The 23,178-nt window shown below is 36.8% G+C and overlaps 1 protein-coding gene across 16 annotated transcripts in view; it reads right to left on the bottom strand.

Moving 5' to 3' along the window:
• Positions 1-23,178, bottom strand: part of RALGAPA1 (Ral GTPase activating protein catalytic alpha subunit 1) — a 231,707-nt gene that overhangs the window by 98,163 nt on the left and 110,366 nt on the right. For all 16 annotated transcript variants that reach the window (XM_021099156.1, XM_021099149.1, XM_021099150.1 and 13 more), the window contains 8 exons: positions 21,114-21,307; positions 20,520-20,618; positions 19,811-19,966; positions 16,988-17,116; positions 11,195-11,320; positions 7,470-7,528; positions 3,599-3,707; positions 1,320-1,430 (listed from right to left, as the gene is read on the bottom strand). In XM_021099156.1, the coding sequence (XP_020954815.1) occupies positions 1,320-1,430; positions 3,599-3,707; positions 7,470-7,528; positions 11,195-11,320; positions 16,988-17,116; positions 19,811-19,966; positions 20,520-20,618; positions 21,114-21,307 (983 nt within the window). The remainder of the gene's footprint in view (positions 1-1,319; positions 1,431-3,598; positions 3,708-7,469; positions 7,529-11,194; positions 11,321-16,987; positions 17,117-19,810; positions 19,967-20,519; positions 20,619-21,113; positions 21,308-23,178) is intronic.

Genomic DNA, 23,178 nt, shown 5'->3' with positions numbered 1-23,178 from the left:
GACAGGGATTGAACCTCAACCTCAGGGTTCCTAGCTGGATTTGTTTCTGCTCCGCCAAGATGGGAACTCCCTCAAATGATTTTTTTAAGAATTAAATAAAGAGGTAACAAACCCTACTACTATCAATGAGACGGTGGATTCAATCTCTGGCCCTGCTCAGTGGGTTAGGGATCTGGAGTTGCCATGAGTTGCAGTGTAGGTCGCAGACGTGGCTCTGATCCCACGTTGCTGTGACTGTGGTATAGGCTGGCAGCTACAACTCTGATTTGACCCCTAGCCTGGGAACTTCCATAAGCCATGGGTGCAGCCCTAAAAACATAAAAAATAAAAATAAAAAAAGAATTAAATAAGGTAACATATGAAAAGGCAACTACTTTCATGACTGATATATAGTAGGTACTTAATAAATATCAATTACTATCTTTCCTAAAAATGTTTTAAGAATATGAAGATAAGAAAAATAAATTCTGGTTGTAGAAAACAGGTAAGGATTCTCATTTTTTGAGGAGATGGTATTTAAACCAATCACTGAAGGATGAGGGGGATGGAGAGAAATAGAGAATTTTAGGTAGGAAAAAGAGAGTGAGGGGTATGTTTAGGAGATAACAACTCACTCAGGTGACTGGACTAAAGGGTATTTCAAAGGAATCTGTACAGGATTCTGAAAAGATGGTTGAGTCCTCATCTGGAGGCCTCAAATTTGCAGCTGAAGAGTTTGGTTCCTACTTTATTGGCAAAGGAAAACCACTAAGAAATTTTGTTATTTCTCCAGGTAAATGACCTGAGTCATTGTGAATGTGAATGGTGACTTGGAGAGGAAAGACCTCAGAAGCCAGGAGACCAGTTTAGAAGACTATTACAGCATCTCAAGAAAGAAAAAATTAAGGGCTGAAAAATATCCGGTGTCGTAGGAAGCACAGAACACACAGAATTAAAGTAAAAATAATAAATAAATAAAATAAAATAAATCACATCATAAATGACTGGTCAAAAAGGAAAGGAATGAATCAAAATAATGTCCTGCTTTTAGTAACTGGAGGGATGGTATGTTTTCTTACCTAAGAGAGGGAATGAAGCTGAATATACATTATAAAGACAATGGCAATGATAAACTTGCATGTAGCATTTAAAATCAAGAACATAATCTCCTAACATAAAATATTATCAGACTGGCATGAACTTTGATATCAAAAAAGCACCCTGAGTTGCCACTATTTAGCTATCCAAAATAAGAAAACTATTAAGTAATTTCATATTTCAAAGTATCTGAATCTAAGGCTTTTTAACAAGTCATAAGAAATAAATGAGAAATAACTTACTTGAATAATTTTCAAGGGAGAATCAGGCTGGTAAATCTGAAGTCTGGGTACATAATGAACCAGCATGTGAAGCATGTTACAAGCTACATGGGCTACGGTTTTATTAGTAAACTGCAATAATAACAATAAAAAATAAAACAAAAAAGCACTGTTATTAAAAATATCTTCCTGATATTATTCATCAATATATTAGCTGCTGAAAAATTTTAAATTTTATACATGTTTCTTTTTGTCATTCTATAATGTTTTTATTAAAATATTATTAGGAAGATAAATACATATCTGCAAAATAAAAAAATCATAATACATCCCCAAAATATAATTAACTTTATTTTTTCTTTGTAGTGTTTGACTGGCCTCATTAAAATTTTGTTCTATTTTCTCTTACCTGGATTTCTGAAACAGGCTCTAAACCGCTAAACTTATTTTCAATATTTCCCCTATTCCAATATACTGTACATGATATTTCCAAATTATCTTCTGAAGAACTGTTTTAATGCTAACATCCTCTATACTTAAAAATCTGGAGTTCCCGTTGTGGCGCAGTGGTTAATGAATCCGACTTGGAACCATGAGGGTGCGGGTTCGGTCCCTACCCTTGCTCAGTGGGTTAACGATCCGGAGTTGCCGTGAGCTGTGGTGTAGGTCGCTGACGTGGCTCGGATCCCGCGTTGCTGTGGCTCTGGCGTAGGCCGGTGGCTACAGTTCCGATTCGACCCCTAGCCTGGGAACCTCCATATGCGGTGGGAGCGGCCCCAAAGAAATAGCAAAAAGACAAAAAAAAAAAAAAAAAAAAAAATCTTAGATGGCTTCCCAATGGTATAAAGTCAAACTTTTTATGCTTATATCTCTATGACCAAATCTCACTCACTCTTCTAGCCCTAACCACATTATCTCCTTCTTCCAAAGTCTTCTCTGATACTTAAGTCAGTGATCTCTGCTTCCTTTAAACTCAATCAGCAGTTTATATGCATCACTTATTTGGTTCTCTCAGCCTTTTGTATCTTATTACTTTTAATCTTTTTTCAGTGATCATATTTTTGATATCTTGAATCTATTTTGTAAATTTTTTTCATTTTGGTATCCCTCACTCTGCCTAGCAAAGCACCTCAAACACAGTATATACTCAGAAATATCTGTCAAACATATAATATTTGTACTTTGTATGTTAAGAATTCCATTCAGATATTCTATTACAATTCTTAAGATAAAAATGATATCAAGCATCTTTTTGCATGACAATGTAAAAAATATTCAACAATTCATTCAGACTCTCTATGTAATAATTATTTTTTTGACCAAATCTTATTCTGGTCACAAAGAAGACATTTAACTTGAATGATAAAGGGAAAAAATTGACTAACTCAAGAATGCAGGAAGTAATCAAAATCGAAGAGTAAGTTAAAAAAATACTAATTAAGATAAATAACACCACAATATGTTGTTTAATAACTGGTTTCCTATATGTATCTTAGGAACAAAGCCAAATACATACAGAGTTAAAATACATACATGAGATAAAATACGTCATCACAAAGATTTTTTTTTTTTTTTTTTTTTGTCTTTTTGCCTTTTCTAGGGCCGCTTCCCTCGGCATATGGTGGCTCCCAGGCAAGGGGTTGAATCGGAGCTGTAGCCGCCGGCCTACGCCAGAGCCACAGCAACGTGGGATCCGAGCCGTGTCTGCAACCTATACCACAGCTCACGGCAACGCCAGATCCTTAACCCACTGAGCAAGGGCAGGGACCGAAGCCGCACCCTCATGGTTCCTAGTCAGATTCGTTAACCAATGAGCCACGACGGGAACTCCATCACAAAGATATTCTAAATTCAAGAGTAGAACAACTCTTAAGGAAAGTCAGAATCAAAGAAATAATGTAGTAATAAATTAATGAAAACATCTGTTAAATCTTGTATTATAAAAGGGCATAAGAAATAAATAACATTTGGGGAGTTCCCGTCGTGGCACAGTGGTTGGCAAATCCGACTAGGAACCATGAGGTTGCGGGTTCGATCCCTGGCCTTGCTCAGTGGGTTAAGGATCCGGCGTTGCCGTGAGCTGTGGTGTAGGTGGGGAACCTCCATATGCCATGGGAAGCTGCCCTAGAAAAGGCAAAAAGACAAAAAGACAAAAAAAAAAAAAAAATGCCTAGAACATTGCGAGTGATTAATAAATTGTTTAAAAAAAAAAGAAATAAATAACATTTGGAAAAAAATAATCACGCATTCTATACTATCTCAATATAGTCCACTAAAGAGGTTTTGTTGTTTTATTTTACCTTTAAGGAAACACAAATTACATTCAGAGCTTCTTTAATTTGAGGATGATGAGACTCATGGACCAGTTCTTCACAAATCCAAATACCTAAACTGCAAAGTGCTACACATCTGTTTAAAAAAAAAAAAGAAAAAAAGGCAACTGGTAATGAAATAAATAAAAGTGGATGAGACTTTAAATGAAATAAAACCACCGCCACAACCAAAACATCCACAACCAACCAACCTAGAATGTACATGCACTGGGTAAGTGAATTAATCAATTTGTTACCTAAGAAGATAAATAGGAAGAAAAGCACATCCCCCAAACTCTAAGACTTATTTTCAATTATAATTTACTACCAAGATCACAGGTAGAGATAACATTAAGGATCTCTAGCAAACCCATATTAATAAATTGACATTGGAGTGCCTGTAGTGGCCAGCAGCTACAGCTCCAATTAGACCCCTAGTGTGGGAACCTCTGTATGCCATGGGTGCTGCCCTAGAAAAGACAAAAAGACCAAAAAAAAAAAGATACTGTCATAAAGCTTCTCGAACAAATATGCAACCTGTTTTCAAAAAAGAGTGTAATTTTATTGACTGATAGCAGCAATATTATTTTCTTATCTCTTAGATTTAACATAGCTAGCTATAAATCCTTCTTAAAACAAATGTATATATGCTACAAAGGAATTCCAACAGAAACAGAACTTGCAGAATTTTTGTTCTGTTCCATAATGTCTTGTGAAGCCAGTTCCCTACTTCAACTAAGTTTCAGTTTGAAGAAAGTAATCTGATAACCAGAATCAGTAAAAAGTCTATTACTGTGTTCATGTAGAAGCTTTTGATGAAGTATATGTTTTGTTTTGTTTTGTCTCTTTAGGCCTGCAACCACAGCATATGGAAGTCCCCGGGCTAGGGGTCGAACTGGAGCTGCAGCTGCCAGCCTACACCATAGCCACAGCAACACCAGACTGGAGCCGTGTCTGTGACCTACACCGCAGCTTGCAGCAATGCCAGATCCTTAGCCCACTGAGTGAGACAGAGATCAAACCCACATCCTCATGGATACTAGTTAGGTTTGTTACCACTGAGCCACCATGGGAATTCTGAAGCATATGTTTTTGAGTATATAAGAGTCAATTCCTTCCAGTTTTCTGATATATCTTGCATGTCCTGACACTGATATTTTTAAATCAAACTCAGCAGGATGCTAAATTTCAGAACAATTTAATGCAGAAATATTCTTTTTCCCCAACACGATGGATCAAAAATTAAGTCTCTTTTTCAATCTATCAGTATTAATGCTACTAATTTACAATCAAAACTACAGAAAGTCTTCTAAGTGAGGTCTACTGCTTTCTTTCATCTCTACTCTTGTTCACTCATAAATCTTACATAATATTCATAGATCTAAATAACTGTCAGGCTTAGTAGTGCAAGGAGGTGTAATCCTAAAATAACAATAAACTCTAAAAGTTCTGTACACATGCAGCTAAATAAAGGCACAGACTGGGAATACAAACACCCAGGTTTTACTTTTTTTTAAGAAAGTTAGGATCAGTTTGTGTGTGTGTGTGTGTGTGGGTGGGTGTGTAGTTTTCTACATTCTTCAATATGTCAAAATAATCTAGATTATTTGCAGTATGGCTCAATTCTCTGCTCCTGGTCAGATTTTGGGTTATAAGTTTCTAAGGCCTTCCATTCCTGAAAAGTAGAGAAAACAAGTCTAGAAAATACTTATGTTCAACTTCTGGGATTTTCCTATACTAGTCAATACAAGCTATCATGTTAATGATTCCCAAGTCCACTTTGGACAATTATGTTTTAGGCTTCAACATCCTTTCACTTGAGAGGAAATGAAGTTTAAAAAAAAAAAAATGGCAGCAGATCTAGAATCTGAAGCTCTAGGTTCAAATCTGTTTCTGCTATTTATTACTTATGCATCTAATATGACTCTGAAGAATAAAACTGCCAGGGGTTTAATCATGGCTCTGGGTTGATAGGACAGATTAGTGAAAATCTCTGGGCTCCCATCTATAAAAAGGAGGATAAAAATTGTACCTATCTCTGACAGTTGAGCGTTTAGAGCAGTGGTTGGCACATACAAAAGGCATAGTAAGTGATAGCTTTCTAGGCCATGGGTTTCTTGCTAGCAAAATTGGAAGAATAATGGTGATTCCAATAATTTCTTAGAACTGGTGTTGAAAGCTAAATGAAACAGTATCTTTGTAAATTTAAAAGAATATCATTAACATAGAGAATGCTAGAGAAATAACATTGAAAATCATCGAATTTGGGGCTAGAGCTAACAGAAATGAAAATATGGGATAACAGAAAAGACAATGTCATTTTCCAGAGTGGTTGACCAGTACCAAAACATAATTAAGAATTTACTCAAATAGGCGTTATTGTCATGTCTTAGTGGTAACGAACCCGACCAGTAACCAGGGTTTGATCCCTGACCTCACTCAGTGGGTTAAGGGATCCAGTGTTGCCACAAGGTTAAGGCATAGGTTGCAGATGCAACTCAGATTTGGCATTCCTGTGGCTGTGGCATAGGCTGACAGCTGCAGCTCCGATTCGACTCCTGGCCTGGGAACTTCCATATGCCTCAGGTGCAGCCCTAAAAAGACAAGAAATACACAACTGAATTAAAGAGCAGGACCTGTGTCTCATTTAAGAAAACTGCTTATTTTACATTATTTTTAGTTGCTGGAAAAAGAGGAGGTTTAAGTTAGAATTAGAATCAAAATGGTCAAAATCATTATCTGTACCTTTATGAACCTTGGATCAAAAAATACGTAAATTATTATCGGAAAAAAAAAAGCTTTGCAGAGATGCAGGTCAGAGAAGCAGTAAGATAAGACTACTGTTAAGGCTAATGACATGCTATTAGAATTAGCTTCAAGAAATATATAAATTAATGATATTCTGGGGACAGGAGGAGCATGGTATGTTATTGGTAACTGCTTTGTTTTGTTTTGAAGTATAGTTGATTTACAATGCTGTGTTAGTTTTAGGTGTACAAATAAAGTGAGTCAGTCATATGTTTGTGTGTGTGTGTATGTATTCTTTTTCAGACTCTTTTACTTTTTACGGCTGCACTTGTAGCATATGTAAGTTGCTGGTCTAAGGGTCAAACTGGAGCTACAGCTGTACACTTACGCCACGGCCACACTGGATCTGAATGGCTTACAGCAATGCAGGATCCTAAACTCACTGAACAAGGCCAAGGATCAAACCCACATCCTCACAGAGACAACATCGGGTCCTTAGCCCACTGAGCTACAACAGAACTCCCAGATTCTTTTACACTACAGGTTAGGTATAGGCAACCTGCTGATTTAAACCAATCTTTTTGAAAAGGCTTAGTAAAACTGAAAATGCCACAGTGCTCACTTCTTAAGACATTTAAAAAGAAAAACAGTCTAAAATTTTATTGCCTACATTCTATTTTTTAAAATAGTCTAATCAAACATTTATTAATATTAACATATACTATCTTCTTACCATAAAAGTATCTTATTTTAATTCAATTTAACATTTAGTGAGTAACTACTCCATCATACACTTCAAGATACTGTGTAAGAGACAGTGATAAATCTGAGGGGAAAGCAAAATGTACTTAAATAAAACTAAAAGAAATCATTTTAGATACAGGGGGTGAAGATACTAAATAAGGTGACTAGAATTTTATTTTAAACTGGAGTAAGGTTCATACTTAGATAATGAAAAAAGTACTTAATCATCCAAATAATTTAAATTTGTGTTTCAGAATAGCTATTGTGTATTGGAAACAATCTGGACTGCAAAATAATTCAATCAACTTCGAAAATAAGATCACAAATACAGAATATTTGTATCAGGTCTAAAGAATATCAGACCTACCGTGCAGGACCAGAGGGCTCATCTCTTGCTGAGCTTAATACGGTTTTGATTATAAGTTCCTAAAATGAAGAAAAATAGTAGCAAAGATTAAGATTTCATTCATTTATTCAATAGATATTAAATAGCCACCAAGGGCCCAGGCACTGTGCCAGGTGCTAGGGTTACAATAATGAAATTAACAGACTTTTTTTGTTTTCATGTATATATTTTTTAATACATTGCAATGTTATTCATAACATTAGCTAAATAAATAAAACAACGGTATAGTCAGAATGTTTGTGTTCTCTCCATATATTCATATGTTGAAATCCTAACCACTGAAGATGCTGGTATATTAGGAGCTGCTTAGGCCATGAGGGTGGAGTCTTTATGAATGGGATTAATGCTCTTATAAAAGAGACTCCTAACAGAGTTACCTAAGCTCCTTCCACTCTGTGAGGGCACAGCAAGAAGGCATCAGCTAGGAAGATGAACTGCACCAGAATGTAACTATGATAGAGCCTTTATACGGCACAAATGAACCTTTCCATAGAAAAGAAACGCATGGACTTGGAGAACAGACTTGTGACTGCCAAGGGGGAGGAGGAGGGACTGGGATGGACTGGGAGTCTGGGGGTTAAGAGATGCAAACTATTGCATTTAGAGTGGATAAGGAATGAGATCCTGCTGTATAGCCCAGGGAACTGTATCTAGAGACTTGTGATGGAACATGATGGAGGATAATGTGAGAAAAAGCATGTATACATATATACGTATAACTGAGTCACTTTGTTGTACAGTAGAAAACTGACAGAACACTGTAAATCAACTATAATGGAAAAAAAAGAAATCACTGTAAAAAAAGATAATTAAAGCAGATTTAATAGCTCAAAGGTAGGAATATATTTCCAAACTTTTCAAAACTGTGAGAATTATCATTTAAAAGTAAGTCTCCTCTTCTTTAAAAATTTGTAAAACAGGAGTTCCCGTCGTGGCACAGTGGTTAACGAATCCGACTAGGAACCATGAGGGTGCGGGTTCGGTTCCTGCCCTTGCTCAGTGGGTTAACGATCCAGCGTTGCCGTGAGCTGTGGTGTAGGTTGTAGACGCGGCTTGGATCCCACGTTGCTGTGGCTCTGGTGTAGGCCAGTGGCTACAGCTCCGATTCGACCCCTAGCCTGGGAACCTCCATATGCTGTAGGAGCGGCCCAAAGAAATAGCAAAAAGACAAAAAAGAAAAAAAAAATTGTAAAACATGATAATGTGTGAGTTTTAGGATAAGTACTAATTGACAGTTAAACAGATTTTTAAAAATCATTCATTTATTCATTCATTAAGCATTTATCAGCTAGGCATACCATAAGCTCCTTAAGAGGAATAGCCTACTTATCTTTACAAATCACATACAGTAGGCTTGGCTAAGCCCAAACTCACTGAAAATCGCCTAAGCAAATTCAACTCTTACCTATCCTTGACCTTCAGGATCCTCTGAAAGGAGAAGCCAAAGCCACTACATCCCTGAAGACCAATGGTCAATTTGTACAGTTTTTATTAAGTTATCATTACGAATTTGGATTGGCCCCTACAATTTTATGTTCAAGTGAAGTTAACTTGTTTAACATTTTCTTGGTTTAACATGCCAAGAAGCATGTTAAATTCTGAGGATAGAGCAGTAGTAAGACCTTGAAGTGTTCATTGTCTAAAGTATAAATCAGACATATCTATTGTCTCAAGTATAAATCACACAAATAATGAGAAGTGTGGTAAATGTTGAAAAGAGAAATACAGATAGTATGGAAAGTATGTGCAACACTCCTGACAAAAAATTTGAGTACAAATTTTTCTTTCAGTGAAAGCACAAGTTGTTGTCTTTTTTAAATCATCAGGAGTTCCCGTCATAGCTCAGAGAAAAAGAATCTGACTAGCATCCACGAGGACACAGGTTAGATCCCTGGCCTCACTCAGTTGGTTGGGGATCTGGCGTTGCTGTCAGCTGTGGTATAGGTTGCAGACATGGCTTGGATCCAGTACTCCCATTCTCATCAAATGTTCATCTGCGGGAATTCCCGTAGTGGCACAGCGCAGCTGTGTTGTAGGTTGCAAACGCAGCTTGGATCTGGCGTAGGCCAGCGGCTACAGCTCTGATTAGACCCCCTAGCCTGGGAAACTCCATATGCTGGGGGTTTGGCCCTTAAAAAAAAAAAAAAAAAAAGACAAAAAAAGAAAAATTAGGAGTTCCCATCGTGGCTTAGAGGAAACAAATCTGATTAGCATCCATGAGGATGTAGGTTTGATCCCTTGCCTCACTCAGTGGGTTAAGGATCCGGTGTTGCCATGAGCTGTGGTGTAGGTTGCAGACACGGCTTGGATCTGGTGTCGCTGTGGCTGTGGTGTAGGCCAGCGGCTAAACATCCGATTCAACCCCTAGCCTGGAAACCTCCATATGCCATGGGTGCAGGCCTAAAAATACAAAAAACAGAACAAAAAAACCCATAAAAAAACCATGAGCATGACTTCTGAAGAGACATGTCCCTCTCCTGTCCCTTCTTTATTCCTCTTTTCCCTTCTAATTCTAGGGACCAGTTCATGTCAAAAAGAGACTAACTGGAAATTACAACAAGCACAACTTCTTAGGACTATTAAAACTATGGGAATTTATAACACATAGGCATTCAATTAGAGACAGGTCTTGACTTAGTGATGAAATTATTCATGGCGAGGCACAATGATAGGTCTAGAGCACTAAGGGCTTTGTCTTAACTAGGACAAACTGGACCCTACCACTCCCTTCCACCATGCTCTAAGAATTACTGAGTCCAGAGGACTAAGGATGCTGATCATGACACCTCTGACCCTTCAAACAGAGTCTAACCTCTACGGAGACACAACTTTTCACCAATTTTTTATCTGAAAAAATTTTAAAGACTTGTAAACAAATATTGGGAGTAAATTGGGAGTATGTCTACTCCTAATTAGACACATTATCTTTTCTGGCATATGGAGGTTCCCGGGCTAGGGGTCGAATCGGAGCTACAGCTACTGACCTACATCACAGCCAGGGCAAAGCAGAATCCCGGTCGCATCTGCAACCAACACAACTCACGGCAACACCGGATTCTTAACCCGCTGAGAGAGGCCAGGGATCGAACCTGCATCCTCATGGATACTAGTCAGATTCACTTCCGCTGTGCCACAACAGGAAACCCTGTATTTTTTTTTTTTTCTTTTTTTTAAGATTTAGTATCTGGGGAAAGTTCTATCAATGATTCTACACTCACTTTAATTCTGCACGGTGTCCTATTCGAGCCTGTTAATGCTTCAGGTACAGGGGACCCCACCTCAATTCCATAGCTTCCTATAGAATATAATATTCCATTACATTGTTTGATTCATCACACTGGAAAACTGGGAGCGGGGAGGGGCAAATATGCAGGCTGAGTGCCATCTCAACCTTAGAAGACTTACATTAGCAGCACAGTATCTGACTCACAGGATATTTCAGTGAATGAATGAATGAATTCTAAGATAGGTGAGCATGTTAAACAATGAGAAAACGTTTCAAAAGCAGTTATAAACAAAGGCTATGCTCCTAATGGACAGTCCAGCCTTTGTATTTGAGGAGTATATCTGGTTAATGTTCTTTAAAAATTGTGTGAGTTTCTAGAGGAAAAGAAAGAATACAAATTTTCTTAAATGTACTGTTATGATTATAAAATCATTTAATTGCTGAAAATATGAATTCTTACCTTAACGTCTGTAAATTGAGACACAGCAATATCAGGAATGTTGGGATGCAGAGCAGGCAGTTCACAATATAAGTTGGGAAAGCAAACCAAAGATCCCAGGAGAACCTGTGCTTCCACTCTTGGTGCCTATGTATCAGATTTTTTAAATCTTTAAAATATATTTGATTATATCATTAAATTATCAGAAAAATTACTTTATTATCTAACCGGATTATACAGCGAAATCAGAGTATAAGATAAAATTCAAAAAGGAAAGGGAAACACAAAAAGATTAGGTTTCCACCTATACTTTCCACATAAACTACTGTTATTCTCAATAAATGCAATGAACAAATAGCAGAGCCTTCAAGAGCAGCTAACAAGCAGAAATGCGGCTACTGTTAATGAGTATGTAGACAAGAATACAGTTTAGCTAACAGCATAAAATTACACTATTTTGAGGAAAAATACACTTTCATTTTAAAAGCAATTCACACATCACAACGTATTGTTCTAGTGAGCAGAAGACTCAATGTCTCTAGATTACTAAGAATTAATACAGTAACTATGGATGATAATGTCCACTATATCTTTAAGAAACAGGCACTGGTCTAGATACATTTTATGATATTATTCACATGATTTAAAAAATTGCCTATACTATGTACTAAAAACAAAATTAGAGGAGTCCCTGTTGTGGTTCATTAAGAACCCAATATAGTATGCAAGAGGATGTGGGTTCAATCGCTGGCCTGGTTCAGTGAGTTAAGGATCCGGCGTTGCTGCAATCTGTGGTGTAGGCCTCAGCTGCAGTTCAGATCCTACATTGCTGTGGCTGTGGTGAAGGCAGGTAGCTGCATCTTCGACTTGAGCCCTAGCCTGGGAACTTCCATATGCCACAGGAGTGGCCCTAAAAAGAAAAAAAAAAAAAAAAAAAAAGAAAGAAAGAAAAAAAGAAATGATGCTTGGACTGTAGATGAAAGTAACTTTTCATTCTTTTTCTTTCGCTGTATTAAGTCATTTCTGAAGTATCAGCACTGAACACTTCTTTTTCTTCTGCCTTCTTACATGCTCCCCAAACATCAATATCCACCTACTGATATATTGCTTTATTTACTAAAATACCTACCAATTGATTATGTTTAATAATATCTAACAAAAATGCTCAAGCAAGTCAATTAGAAATACAAGACTTCTGTTCACATAAAACAAGAACCTATCTCCAAAAGAATTTCCTTATGTTAGTAAATATTACAACAGAGGTGAGGGAGTAGTATTCTATGATAATCTTCCACAAAACAATTCAGTTCCATATTCTAAAAATAATCCATATTTACAGATACAAGGCCAGGAGCATAAAAGGTAAGGGTAAGCTCATTGCCACCATCCCACTTTAAAATAAATTGTACTAGAAAAATGAACTGAATAAAACCCCAATACTTACACAACCCAACAGCAAAAAAACCAATCAATCAATGGAAAAATGGGCAAAAGACCTGAACAGACATTTCTCCAAAGAAGCTATACAGATGGCCAACAAATACATGAAAAAATGCTCAACATCGCTGATTATAAGAGAAATGCAAATCAAAACTACCATGAGATACCACCTCACACCAGTCAGAATGGCCATCATTAATAAATCCACAAATAACAAGTGCTGGAGGGGCTGTGGAGAAAAGGGAACCCTCCTGCACTGTTGGTGGGAATGTAAACTGGTACAGCCACTATGGAGAACAGTTTGGAGATACCTTAGAAATCTATACATAGAACTTCCATATGACCCCACAATCCCACTCTTGGGCATCTATCTGGACAAAACTCTACTTAAAAGAGACACATGCACCCGCATGTTCATTGCAGCACTATTCACAATAGCCAGGACATGGAAACAACCCAAATGTCCATCCACAGATGATTGGATTCGGAAGATGTGGTCTATATACACAATGGAATTCTACTCAGCCATAAAAAAGAATGACATAATGCCATTTGCAGCAATATGGATGGAACTAGAGAATCTCGTACTGAGTGAAATGAGCCAGAAAGACAAAGACAAATACCATATGATATCACATAACTGGAATCTAATATCCAGCACAAATGAACATCTCCTCAGAAAAGAAAATCATGGACTTGGAGAAGAGACTTGTGGCTGCCTGATGGGAGGGGGAGGGGGAGGGAGAGGGATGGATCGGGAGCTTGGGCTTATCAGACACAACTTAGAATAGATATACAAGGAGATCCTGCTGAATAGCATTGAGAACTTTGTCTAGATACTCATGTTGCAACAGAACAAAGGGTGGGGGAAAAAATGTAATTGTAATGTATACATGTAAGGATAACCTGACCCCCTTGCTGTACAGTGGGGGGGAAAAAAAAACAAAAACCCAATACTTAAAGAAAGATTAGCTGAGGGATTTTTCGTTAAAGCTGGATAAGAAAACTGTGGATATTCGTTCAGGTATGTGGGATATCATGTGGGGCAGAATTGGAATGTAACTGTAATTAAGAAAGGCAAAACCTAGAGTTCCCGTCATGGGTAAGTGGTTAATGAACCCAACTAGCATTCATGAGGATGTGGGTTCCATCCCTGGCCTTGCTCAGTGGGTTACGGATCTGGCGTTGCAGTGAGCAGTGGTGTAGATGGAAGACACAGCTCAGATCCCATGTTGCTGTGGCTGTGGTATATAGGCTGGAGGCTACAGCTCTGATTGGACCCCTAAGACCCCTAACCTGGGAACCTCCGTACGCCATGGGTGTGGCCCTAAAAAGACAAAAAGAAAAAAAAAGGAAAACCTAACCAATTGATCTGTAATTTGCCTGGAGCAGGGGGATTAAACCAAAGTAAGATGGCATGTATGGGATCTAAAATGAGACTCCAAAGAGCAAGACTTAGATTTTGTAGCTCCAACACCAGCAAGAGGAAAAGACTACCCTTAATCTTATAGTGATGATGCAAGTGACAGGTTTAATTCTTGCAATGATCTGGTTTCCTATGCTGCTCTTCTCAAAGGTGTTCCTCACGTGAGCCACAGAAAATAGAAAGCAACTCTTTTCTAAATTTTCCCAATGATGTTACATTAAGTAGTATCCTTCTAGATAGGAGGAAGGTTTAGTCACGTAAAATGGATGCCTAAGGACATTAGAGCTTAATTCTCCTGCAGAACCTTGAGAAAGGCTACAGGAAATGTACCACCTAGTCATCTAGAATAATCAGCCAAATGAAGTTATAGTTTTCATAGTAAACGGACAAAAAATGGCATTGGTTTATGCTCCACTCTCCTCTGAGTTCTATCAGCTTTTGCCAGTATCCAAGAGAGCGATAATGTGTGTACGCTGCTAACACTATAATAGGCTTGTAACTTGTTTACCATCTTTAGTTTGTCCTTCATTTAATCTATTCCTAGTTTAATACACTAATTTAACATTCCCAAAGCAAAGATTCGATCATCTCTCTATCTACTTTAAAAGTTTATTTATTTATCTAACATAGCACTACAGCATTACAGTCTCATCCCTGGCATTAGCAGAGCTTCCAAGATGTATTCTAAAGCAATGCTTCTCAATCTTTACTGTCTATACCAATTATTGAGGATACAGTTAAAATGCATATTCTGGAGTTCCCATTGCGGCGCAGCAGAAACGAATCCGACTAGGAACCATGAGGCTGCGTGTTTGACCTCTGGCCTCACTCAGTGGGTTAAGGATCCAGCATTGCCGTGAGCTGTGGTGTAGGTCGCAGATGCAGCTCAGATCTGGCGTTGCTGTGGCTCTGGCGTAGGCCGGTGGCAACAGCTCAAATTAGATCCCTAGCCTGGGAACCTTCATATGTCGAGGGTTCGGCCCTAATAAGACAAAAACAAACAAACAAACAAAAACAAACAAACAAAAAACACATACTCTGTTTCAATAGGTCTGAGATAAGTCTAAGGTCTTGCCTACCAAATGTTTCTGCAAACCACATTCTGAGTAGCCAGAATCTAAAGCACCTTTCAGTTCTTTCTGTTCACAACTGTCTAGTTAGATTAACTAGCTTGTAAACAAAACGTATTTGTCATTCCCAGGATACATTTTATTCACACCTGTTTCCCTATGCCTAGAATGCCTTCCTTCTTCTCCATTTTCACTTATATAAATACTACTAATTTTTCACATACTTACTCAAATATCTTTTCCATAGAACCTCATGATATCTTTAAAAAATATGATCTCTCCTTTGTTTGAATTACCTAAAATTATTTTTATTTTATTTAACAAACTCTTAAATTCCACACACAATGTGTCATATGATGTTCCAACCAAGTTATAAATATTAATTCAACCCTTATAAAAATAACCCTATGAGGAAGGTTATCTCATCTTACTGATGAAGACACTTAAGCACAGAGAAATTAAAGCTCTCACAGCTAACAAGCGGCAGAGCTGGGACTTGAGTCCAGGCAGACTGGCTCTACATCTCAGGCTTTTATTAACCACTATATTAAGCTCCTCCTACTGATACCTCTTTGTTGGCCTACATTCTATAGTTGTTAATATACTATCCTATTTTCCCAGCAGCCAATCATATGTTCCCTGAACACAATGTTTATCTCTTTACTATATCCTTCTGTATTCCACATAAAGGAACATTTCATACACAAGGGGAAACCAAACTGTAACAACCACAAAAGGGCTTAGCACCATGTTGAACACAAACTACTGAATATCTATTTATTCATTCAGTTAATAAATACCTGTAAGTGTGATGCTGTGCCAGGCCCAGTGATACCAAGGTAAGTAAGACATGATCACTGTTCTCAGAACTAGGGAAACTGGGTTATTAACAGGTTATAAAGATGAATTGCTCACTTCTTTGCACATTTCCTCTAGATGACCATATTCAGTTTCACAGCTTTCAATACCACCTCCAAGCTAAGGTGTCTCAGCTTTGAATTTTCAGTCCAGACATCTCCTTTGAGCTCCTGACTTATACACACAGTGCCCTCCAGACAGCGCATGGATGTATAAGAGGCAGCTTACAATGCCTCAAATCGAGCTCCTTTTCATTGGTCTTTTGCAGTTTATAAATGAAGTAACATATGTTAAACTGCTTTGCAAGTTATAAGACTAGTCAAGTATAACTGATTTTTCTTTCCCAAATACTCTTAGTTTCTTCCAACAGACTTCCACTTGTCTCTCATTTATACTTTGTTCTAGAGTGATGTTTCTAAAATATAAATTTGACCATATTACTCTTTGCTTAAAATCCTTCAAAGGTTACTCATTCTTTTTTTAGGATGAAATCTAACCTCTTGAGCACTATAAACAGAGTAATAGCCTTCCTCCTCAGTTTTCTTCTTCCACTCATATCTGAATATGCCACGGTTATAGTAAGTTATTTGGTGTTGGCTCACAGATCCAGAGCTCAATGAAAAACCCTCACATGCTGTTTTAGAGTTTAGAGTTTACTCTTAGAACGTATTTCTGGGGTTACCTCACCTCTGTTTCTTTCTACTCTTTTGCTACAGTCCACTGCCCATTTAAAAATTTTTCTTCCCTCCTTCTGTTTCCTTAGATTTCTTCAACTTTAAATTGTTTTTATCATATTTAAGCCATTTTTATAGCTCCTAGGTCAATTTATCAACACTTTCTTACACTTTAGAATTGTTTACTCTCTTTTTTTTAAATATGGGAGAAGCAATCAATTTAAACTAAATTACGTATTTTCCTAAACATCAGCTTGTTATATTTTATCAACAATGGATCTTCCTTTGTTGAATCTTGGTTAAGAGCAGTTTGGTATATTATAAAGGATAGGAAAGAAAAACTTACATTAAGAAACGCTGAAGAAGCCACTCTACCAGCTGCTACAATAAAATCCATAATAAGCATTGTGGCACCAGGCAAACCAAGTGAAAAAAATTGAGGTGAGCAGTGCTTGATGATTGTATTGACAATATCCTTAGGAATAAAGAAAAAGAGAGGAAAAATATCACAAATGTAATCTTGTATAAGCTAATCAATATCCTTAAAAATAGATAACATAATTTGGATTATTCTTCCAAATAATCCATCTTAATACATTTTGTCAAAGGAAAGTAAACTTAAAACATAGTGGCTCAGTGGAAATGAATCTGAATAGCATCCATGAGAACAGAGGTGCAATCCCTGGCCTCACTCAATGGGTTAAGGATTCAGCATTGCCGTGAGCTGTGGCATACGTTGCAGACGTGGCTTGGATCTGGCAATGCTGTGGCTATGTTGTAAGCTGGTGGCTACAGCTCCGATTCCATCCCCAGCCTGGGAACCTCCATATGCCATGGGTGTAGCCCTAAAAAACAAAACAAAACAAACAAACAAAAAAACCTGATATCAACATAGAGCATTTTTTTTGGAATTTCCCTTGTGGCTCAGCAGTTAACAAACCCAACCAGGATCCATGAGGATGTGGGTTCGATCCCTGGCCTTGATCAGTGAGTTAAGGATCCGGTGTTGCCCTGAGCTGCGGTGTAGGTCGCAGACGCTGCTCCAATCCTGCATTGCTGTGGCTCTGGCGTAAGCCAGCAGCTGTAGCTCTGATTCACCCCTAGTATGGGAACCTCCATATGCTGCGAGTGTGGCCCTAAAAAGCAAAAAAGAAAACAAAACCAAACCAGCGGTTTTGTTTGTTTTTTTTTTGTTTTTGTTTTTAATGCTAGAGAGCAGAATAGAAGGCTTTTTCTTTTTTTTTTTTTTTTTTTGCCTTTTCTAGGGCCACTACCGCGGCATATGGAGGTTCCCAGGCTAGGGATCCAATTGGAGCTATAGCCACCGGCCTACGCCAGAGCCAAGCAAGGCAGGATCCCAGCCGCGTCTGTGACCTACACCACAGCTCACAGCAACGCCAGATCCTTAACCCCCTGAGCAAGGCCAGGGACCGAACCCTCAACCTCATGGTTCCTAGTTGGATTTGTTAACCTCTGCACCACGACGGGAACTCCTAGAAGGTTCTTTGCTCCAAAAGGTTAAAAATATAAGGCTCATGTGTTGTAAAACTGAAATGCAGAGTAGTTCCTCCTGTCATCTATTTGCTTCCATGCAATAACTCTGATGTCTAAAGTTACATGACCTGTTACATGGCAGCTGAAGAGATTCTTTTTTAGAAAAATTGAAGTCCTTTGATGATAGACATCTAACCTCAGAAATCTGGACCTATGTGTTTTGCAGGGAACATTTTTACCTTGATTATTCATTCATTTTCCCTTTGGAATTTACCCTGAGGCTGCAGTGTACCAGGCTATATTACTCAATCTGATTTATTTATAAAGCTTTTTATCCAATAATTAAGAGTGTCATTTTATTTTAGACATGTCTATAAGAGAACACAGTAATTATTTCAAATTAACACGGGAAGTTTTTCACTTTCCAGAAGGAGATATTATCATCTTTTAATATTAATTTAACGCTCTCTAAATGAATTGCAAGTAAAATTTTAACCACCTTACGATAAAAAAATTTACATTACTTTGACCTACAACCTTCCATACTTTTTAATTTTATGGCCCAGATCAAGACTCCTAAAGTAATGGAATACTACTCAGCCATAAAAAAGAATGACATAATGCCATTTGCAGCAACATGGATGGAACTAGAGAATCTCATACTGAGTGAGATGAGTCAGAAAGACAAAGACAAATACCATATGATATTACTTATAACTGGAATCTAATATCCAGCACAAATGAACATCTCCTCAGAAAAGAAAATCATGGACTTGGAGAATAGACTTGTGGTTGCCAAGAGGGAGAGGAAGGGAGTAGGAGGGATCAGGAGCTTGGGGTTATCAGATACAAGTTAGAATAGCTTTACAAGGAGATCCTGCTGAGTAGCATTGAGAACTATGTCTAGATACTCATACTGCAACAGAACAAAGTGTGGGGGGAACAAAAATGTACAGTGGGAAAAAATAAAAAAAATAAAGACTCTTAAAGTACTGTTCTAGAGACATATATATGACTACCTAATTTAATGATTACATTGGTACAAATGCCAAATCAATATAATTGTCACCATAGTAATACAATCTATGGCACTAAGAAAATGTGACATGCTGACTCTTAGAGTAGGGAAAAACCTCTGGTTGCTGCATGACTAGTTGAGCACATCCATAAGACTCTAGTACCAGTTATCAAGTAACAATTACACAATACCTAAGAAAAGTAAGTTAGGATATTAAAGGAAGATGTTGTCGATGTAAGCAAATGGTCGTTTATCCTATTAAAAAAGAGAATTAGTTGGCATAACATTAAAAGAAAGATTCATTTAATAAAGTCAATCTCCTAACTCTAATAGCTTATTTTGAAACTGTTTCAGAATAAATGGTTATAAATAGAAGAAATATGTAAATAAACTACTACATAATATGTTTTTAATTCTACACACCTTGAAAGTCAAGTTAAACAGAATCAAGAATTAAAGATGGGGAGCTCCCGTGTGGTCTAGTGGTTAGGACTTGGTGCTTTCACCCCTGCAGCCTGGGTGAAAGCACCAATCCCTAGACTGAGAACTGAGATTCCACAGCAAGTCACTAAACACCACAGCCAAAAATCAAAAAAACAAACAAAAGAATCAAAGATAAAATTATAAAACAACTTGTCAGAAAGTACATAAATTTACCTGATCAATATGAAGTAATCCACAATGCATTATATTGTAGAAATGTGTTAGAAAATCTCTATTTGGAGAAACATCTTGTCTTCTTTTCATTGTATTACAAATAAGTTTATAAGCATGTAATTTACCTTGTTTATATTTATCAGTTAACATGGTTGCCTATAATTAAAGAAGTTGATTTTAATACTCAAAAACAAACACTATTAAATACTGAAGCAACTGAATATAAAAAGCAATATATTTGTTTTCATTTATTTCTACATTGGCCCATTTTCTTTAATGAATTAAATGTCAGGACTACTCAAATTATTTTTATTATTAAAATAATACAACATAGATGTGAATAACTACACACTTTTTCACTTAGGAAAATGCACCAAACAGATCACATAATACTTAAAAGAAAAAGTTCTTTAAAAGTAAGTAACAAAAAACAACAAAAAAAGACACAGCAAATTCTATAACACAAATTTGAGGTTTACACTTAAATATAATAAAAACATAATTGTTTTAATAATAAAAATGATGCATCCTAAATAATAATTTTGCCAGGCCCATGCTCCTCTCTATATATAACCACTCATGGATAGTTAAAAACCAAGTACTCTAGAAGACTATACAATAGTCTTCTGTCTCTCAAATGTTTATGACTGACCACATACTCATTTACGAAACAAAACTTTTCAATGAATATTTTATATATTAAGCTTACCTTGAAAAGCCAGGGTGTAAGGATTCTCAGTGGAGGAATCAAAACCGGTGGAGAAGGTGAGGTCAGATTATCAGTTGAAATGCCAAGGTTATCTCTAATCTGCAAATTTCAATAAAATGCAACAAGTCTATGAAAAGTATTCTCTTTTCCCATTTTTTTTTTTTTCGCATTTTAGGGCCGTACTCTCCGCATATGGAAGTTCCCAGTCTATAGGTCAAATCCTAGCTCCAGCTGCTGACCTATGCAAGGCACAGCAAGGCGGGATCTGAGCCGGGTCTGTGACCTACACCACAGGTCATGGCAACGCCAGATCCTTAACCCACTGAGCCAGACCAGGGATCAAACCTGCAACCTCATGGTGACTAGTTGGATTCGTTTCCATTGTACCACAACGGGAACTGCTCCTGTTTGTTTTATATTTAATTTGAGGTCCAATGCCTAAAATGTTTATTTTAACTGTTTATTTATGTTATTTTAACTGTTTATTTTATCATGGTTGAGGAATCAATTTGTAGTAATGGAGGAAGGGATGATAATGTCATCTAAATCCTTTTCTATACTTCTTAATCCTATATTTTTATTTCTTTTCTTTACCTTTGCTAGATTTTGCCAAAGTTCACAGAGGTAATCAAAAACTTGAGCATGAATTTCAGGATCCATAATAGCATTGACATCTCCCAAAATGCCTAGCATTCTTCGCCACATTACAGTAGCAACATCAGCATGCCATCCTGTGAGAGTGCCCCCTGCCATCACACTACAACATTCAGATGGAAATTCACTGATTTCTACAGAAAAAAATAATACACTGGTGTCAGTAATTTTTCTAGAGAATTGATCACAAAAACATAAAGGAGTCAGATTAATAATCTTAAATAATATCTACAAAGGCGAATAAAAGAAATATTAATATGCATTAATATGCATTAATGTTATTTTTTCCTAATAAGGTCAAAACCTTACCAGTTCATAATTCCTTATTATGACAATAATTATTTATTCAACAGTGCTTCTATCTAGATTTACCTAAGTAGAAAATGACCTAGATAGCAGATGGAGAAATTTATGTTTGACATAAAGATCATGCTTATAAGTATATGCTCTCCCTCTCATCTAATAGCTACTTTAGTTTATGTCATCAGATTAACAGATAATATCAGGTTGAATGCAGGTCCTGTAGGAAGTCTTCCTAAGCTTGTTTCTTTGTAGTTTAAAACTTTCAAAGAAATATATTTCTATATTTTACAATTAAATCAAGCCTCACCTTAAAAGGATACCACAGTGCCATGAAAAAATAATTTTAGCATAATCTAAAATGTCCATAGTTATATTTCTTTTGTTTTATTAATACTGGTACGATTATGTATAAGACACATAGATAACCTAGGGTCCTAATCTCATTTCTGTTGCTAATTATATGATATTGCACAGATTATTTAATAAATTCCCTAGGGCTACAATTCTTCATCTGTACAATAGATAGTTTAGATAGGAGTCTTTATAGATCTTAAAGACTTAAAAAAAAAGAAGCCATGTGCAATGTATATAACAGAAAAGGCAAAACTATTAGAAAGTCAGTGAAGATTATTCCTGCTTGATAATAGCTCAATGTCCTGATAACTTACAAAGTTGTATTCAGTGCATGTACATCCTTTACTCTTAATGTTTAACTTTTTTCTCTGCATGTCAGTGTACAATAACTGAGTGTATTATTTAAAAATTACTAAACAGCTTTTCACAATAATAAAAAACAGGATTCTGGGGTAAACTCACTAAAATAAAATTTTAAAAAACACTGCAGTTTTAACCATCACTATTAATACCTCCATACTCTACAGACTCTTCATAATATAGTGATAAATCGACTGGTTTATAGCTATGAAGGATATCATTAGGACAAGTGAGGATAACTGACTATGGACTAAAATTACAGTGACGTATCAACATTAAATATCATGAATGTGGCCAGTATTTTGGGGTTTGCAAGAAATGTACACTTATTGTTAGGACATACTTGTTGAATTGCCTAGGTCTAAAGGGTCTGATATTAGCAATTCACTCTTAAATGGCTCGGAAAAAAAAGAGCGGGTATGGTGGGGTTGTTTTTATTCAAGCGTGTGTGTGTGTGTGTGTGTGTGTGTGTGTGTATGAGCGTGCACACACGCACCTGTGTATTTAAACACAGAGAGAAAGACAAAGTAGTAAAATATTAACAACTGGTGAACTTATCTGAAGGGTTTATGAATGTTCATTTTACTAGTCTTGCAACTTTTATGTGAGTTTGAAATTTCTTCCAAATGTTGGGGAAAAAACTGAAAATAAAAAACAAAAAACATCCTAGCCTAGGAACTTCCATATGCTGCGGGTGCAGCCATTAAAAAAAAAACAAAAAAAAAAAAATTGCAGACCAAATGGAGGAAAGACAAGGTCAGAAATAATCTGTAAATCAGAAAATTAGAGCTATGTGATGGCAAGGTAAGTGAATATTAAAAGAATGAGGAATGAACACCTTAAAAAGAGGAGGGGAGGCCAAAGTCACATGGTTTTAAATTTCTTCACTTGGTCAGAGAGTAAATGTGCTGCATTATCAATGAAAACTACTATTTTACATTATTCATTATAAATATCTCATCAACTGTGTCCCTGACCAAAGTTTCTG

Source organism: Sus scrofa, chromosome 7 (assembly GCF_000003025.6).
Source record: "Sus scrofa isolate TJ Tabasco breed Duroc chromosome 7, Sscrofa11.1, whole genome shotgun sequence".
Classification (NCBI taxonomy): Eukaryota; Metazoa; Chordata; class Mammalia; order Artiodactyla; family Suidae; genus Sus; species Sus scrofa.
The sequence above is the reverse complement of the archived record's forward strand: the minus strand, read 5'-3'. Positions and strand labels throughout refer to the sequence as shown.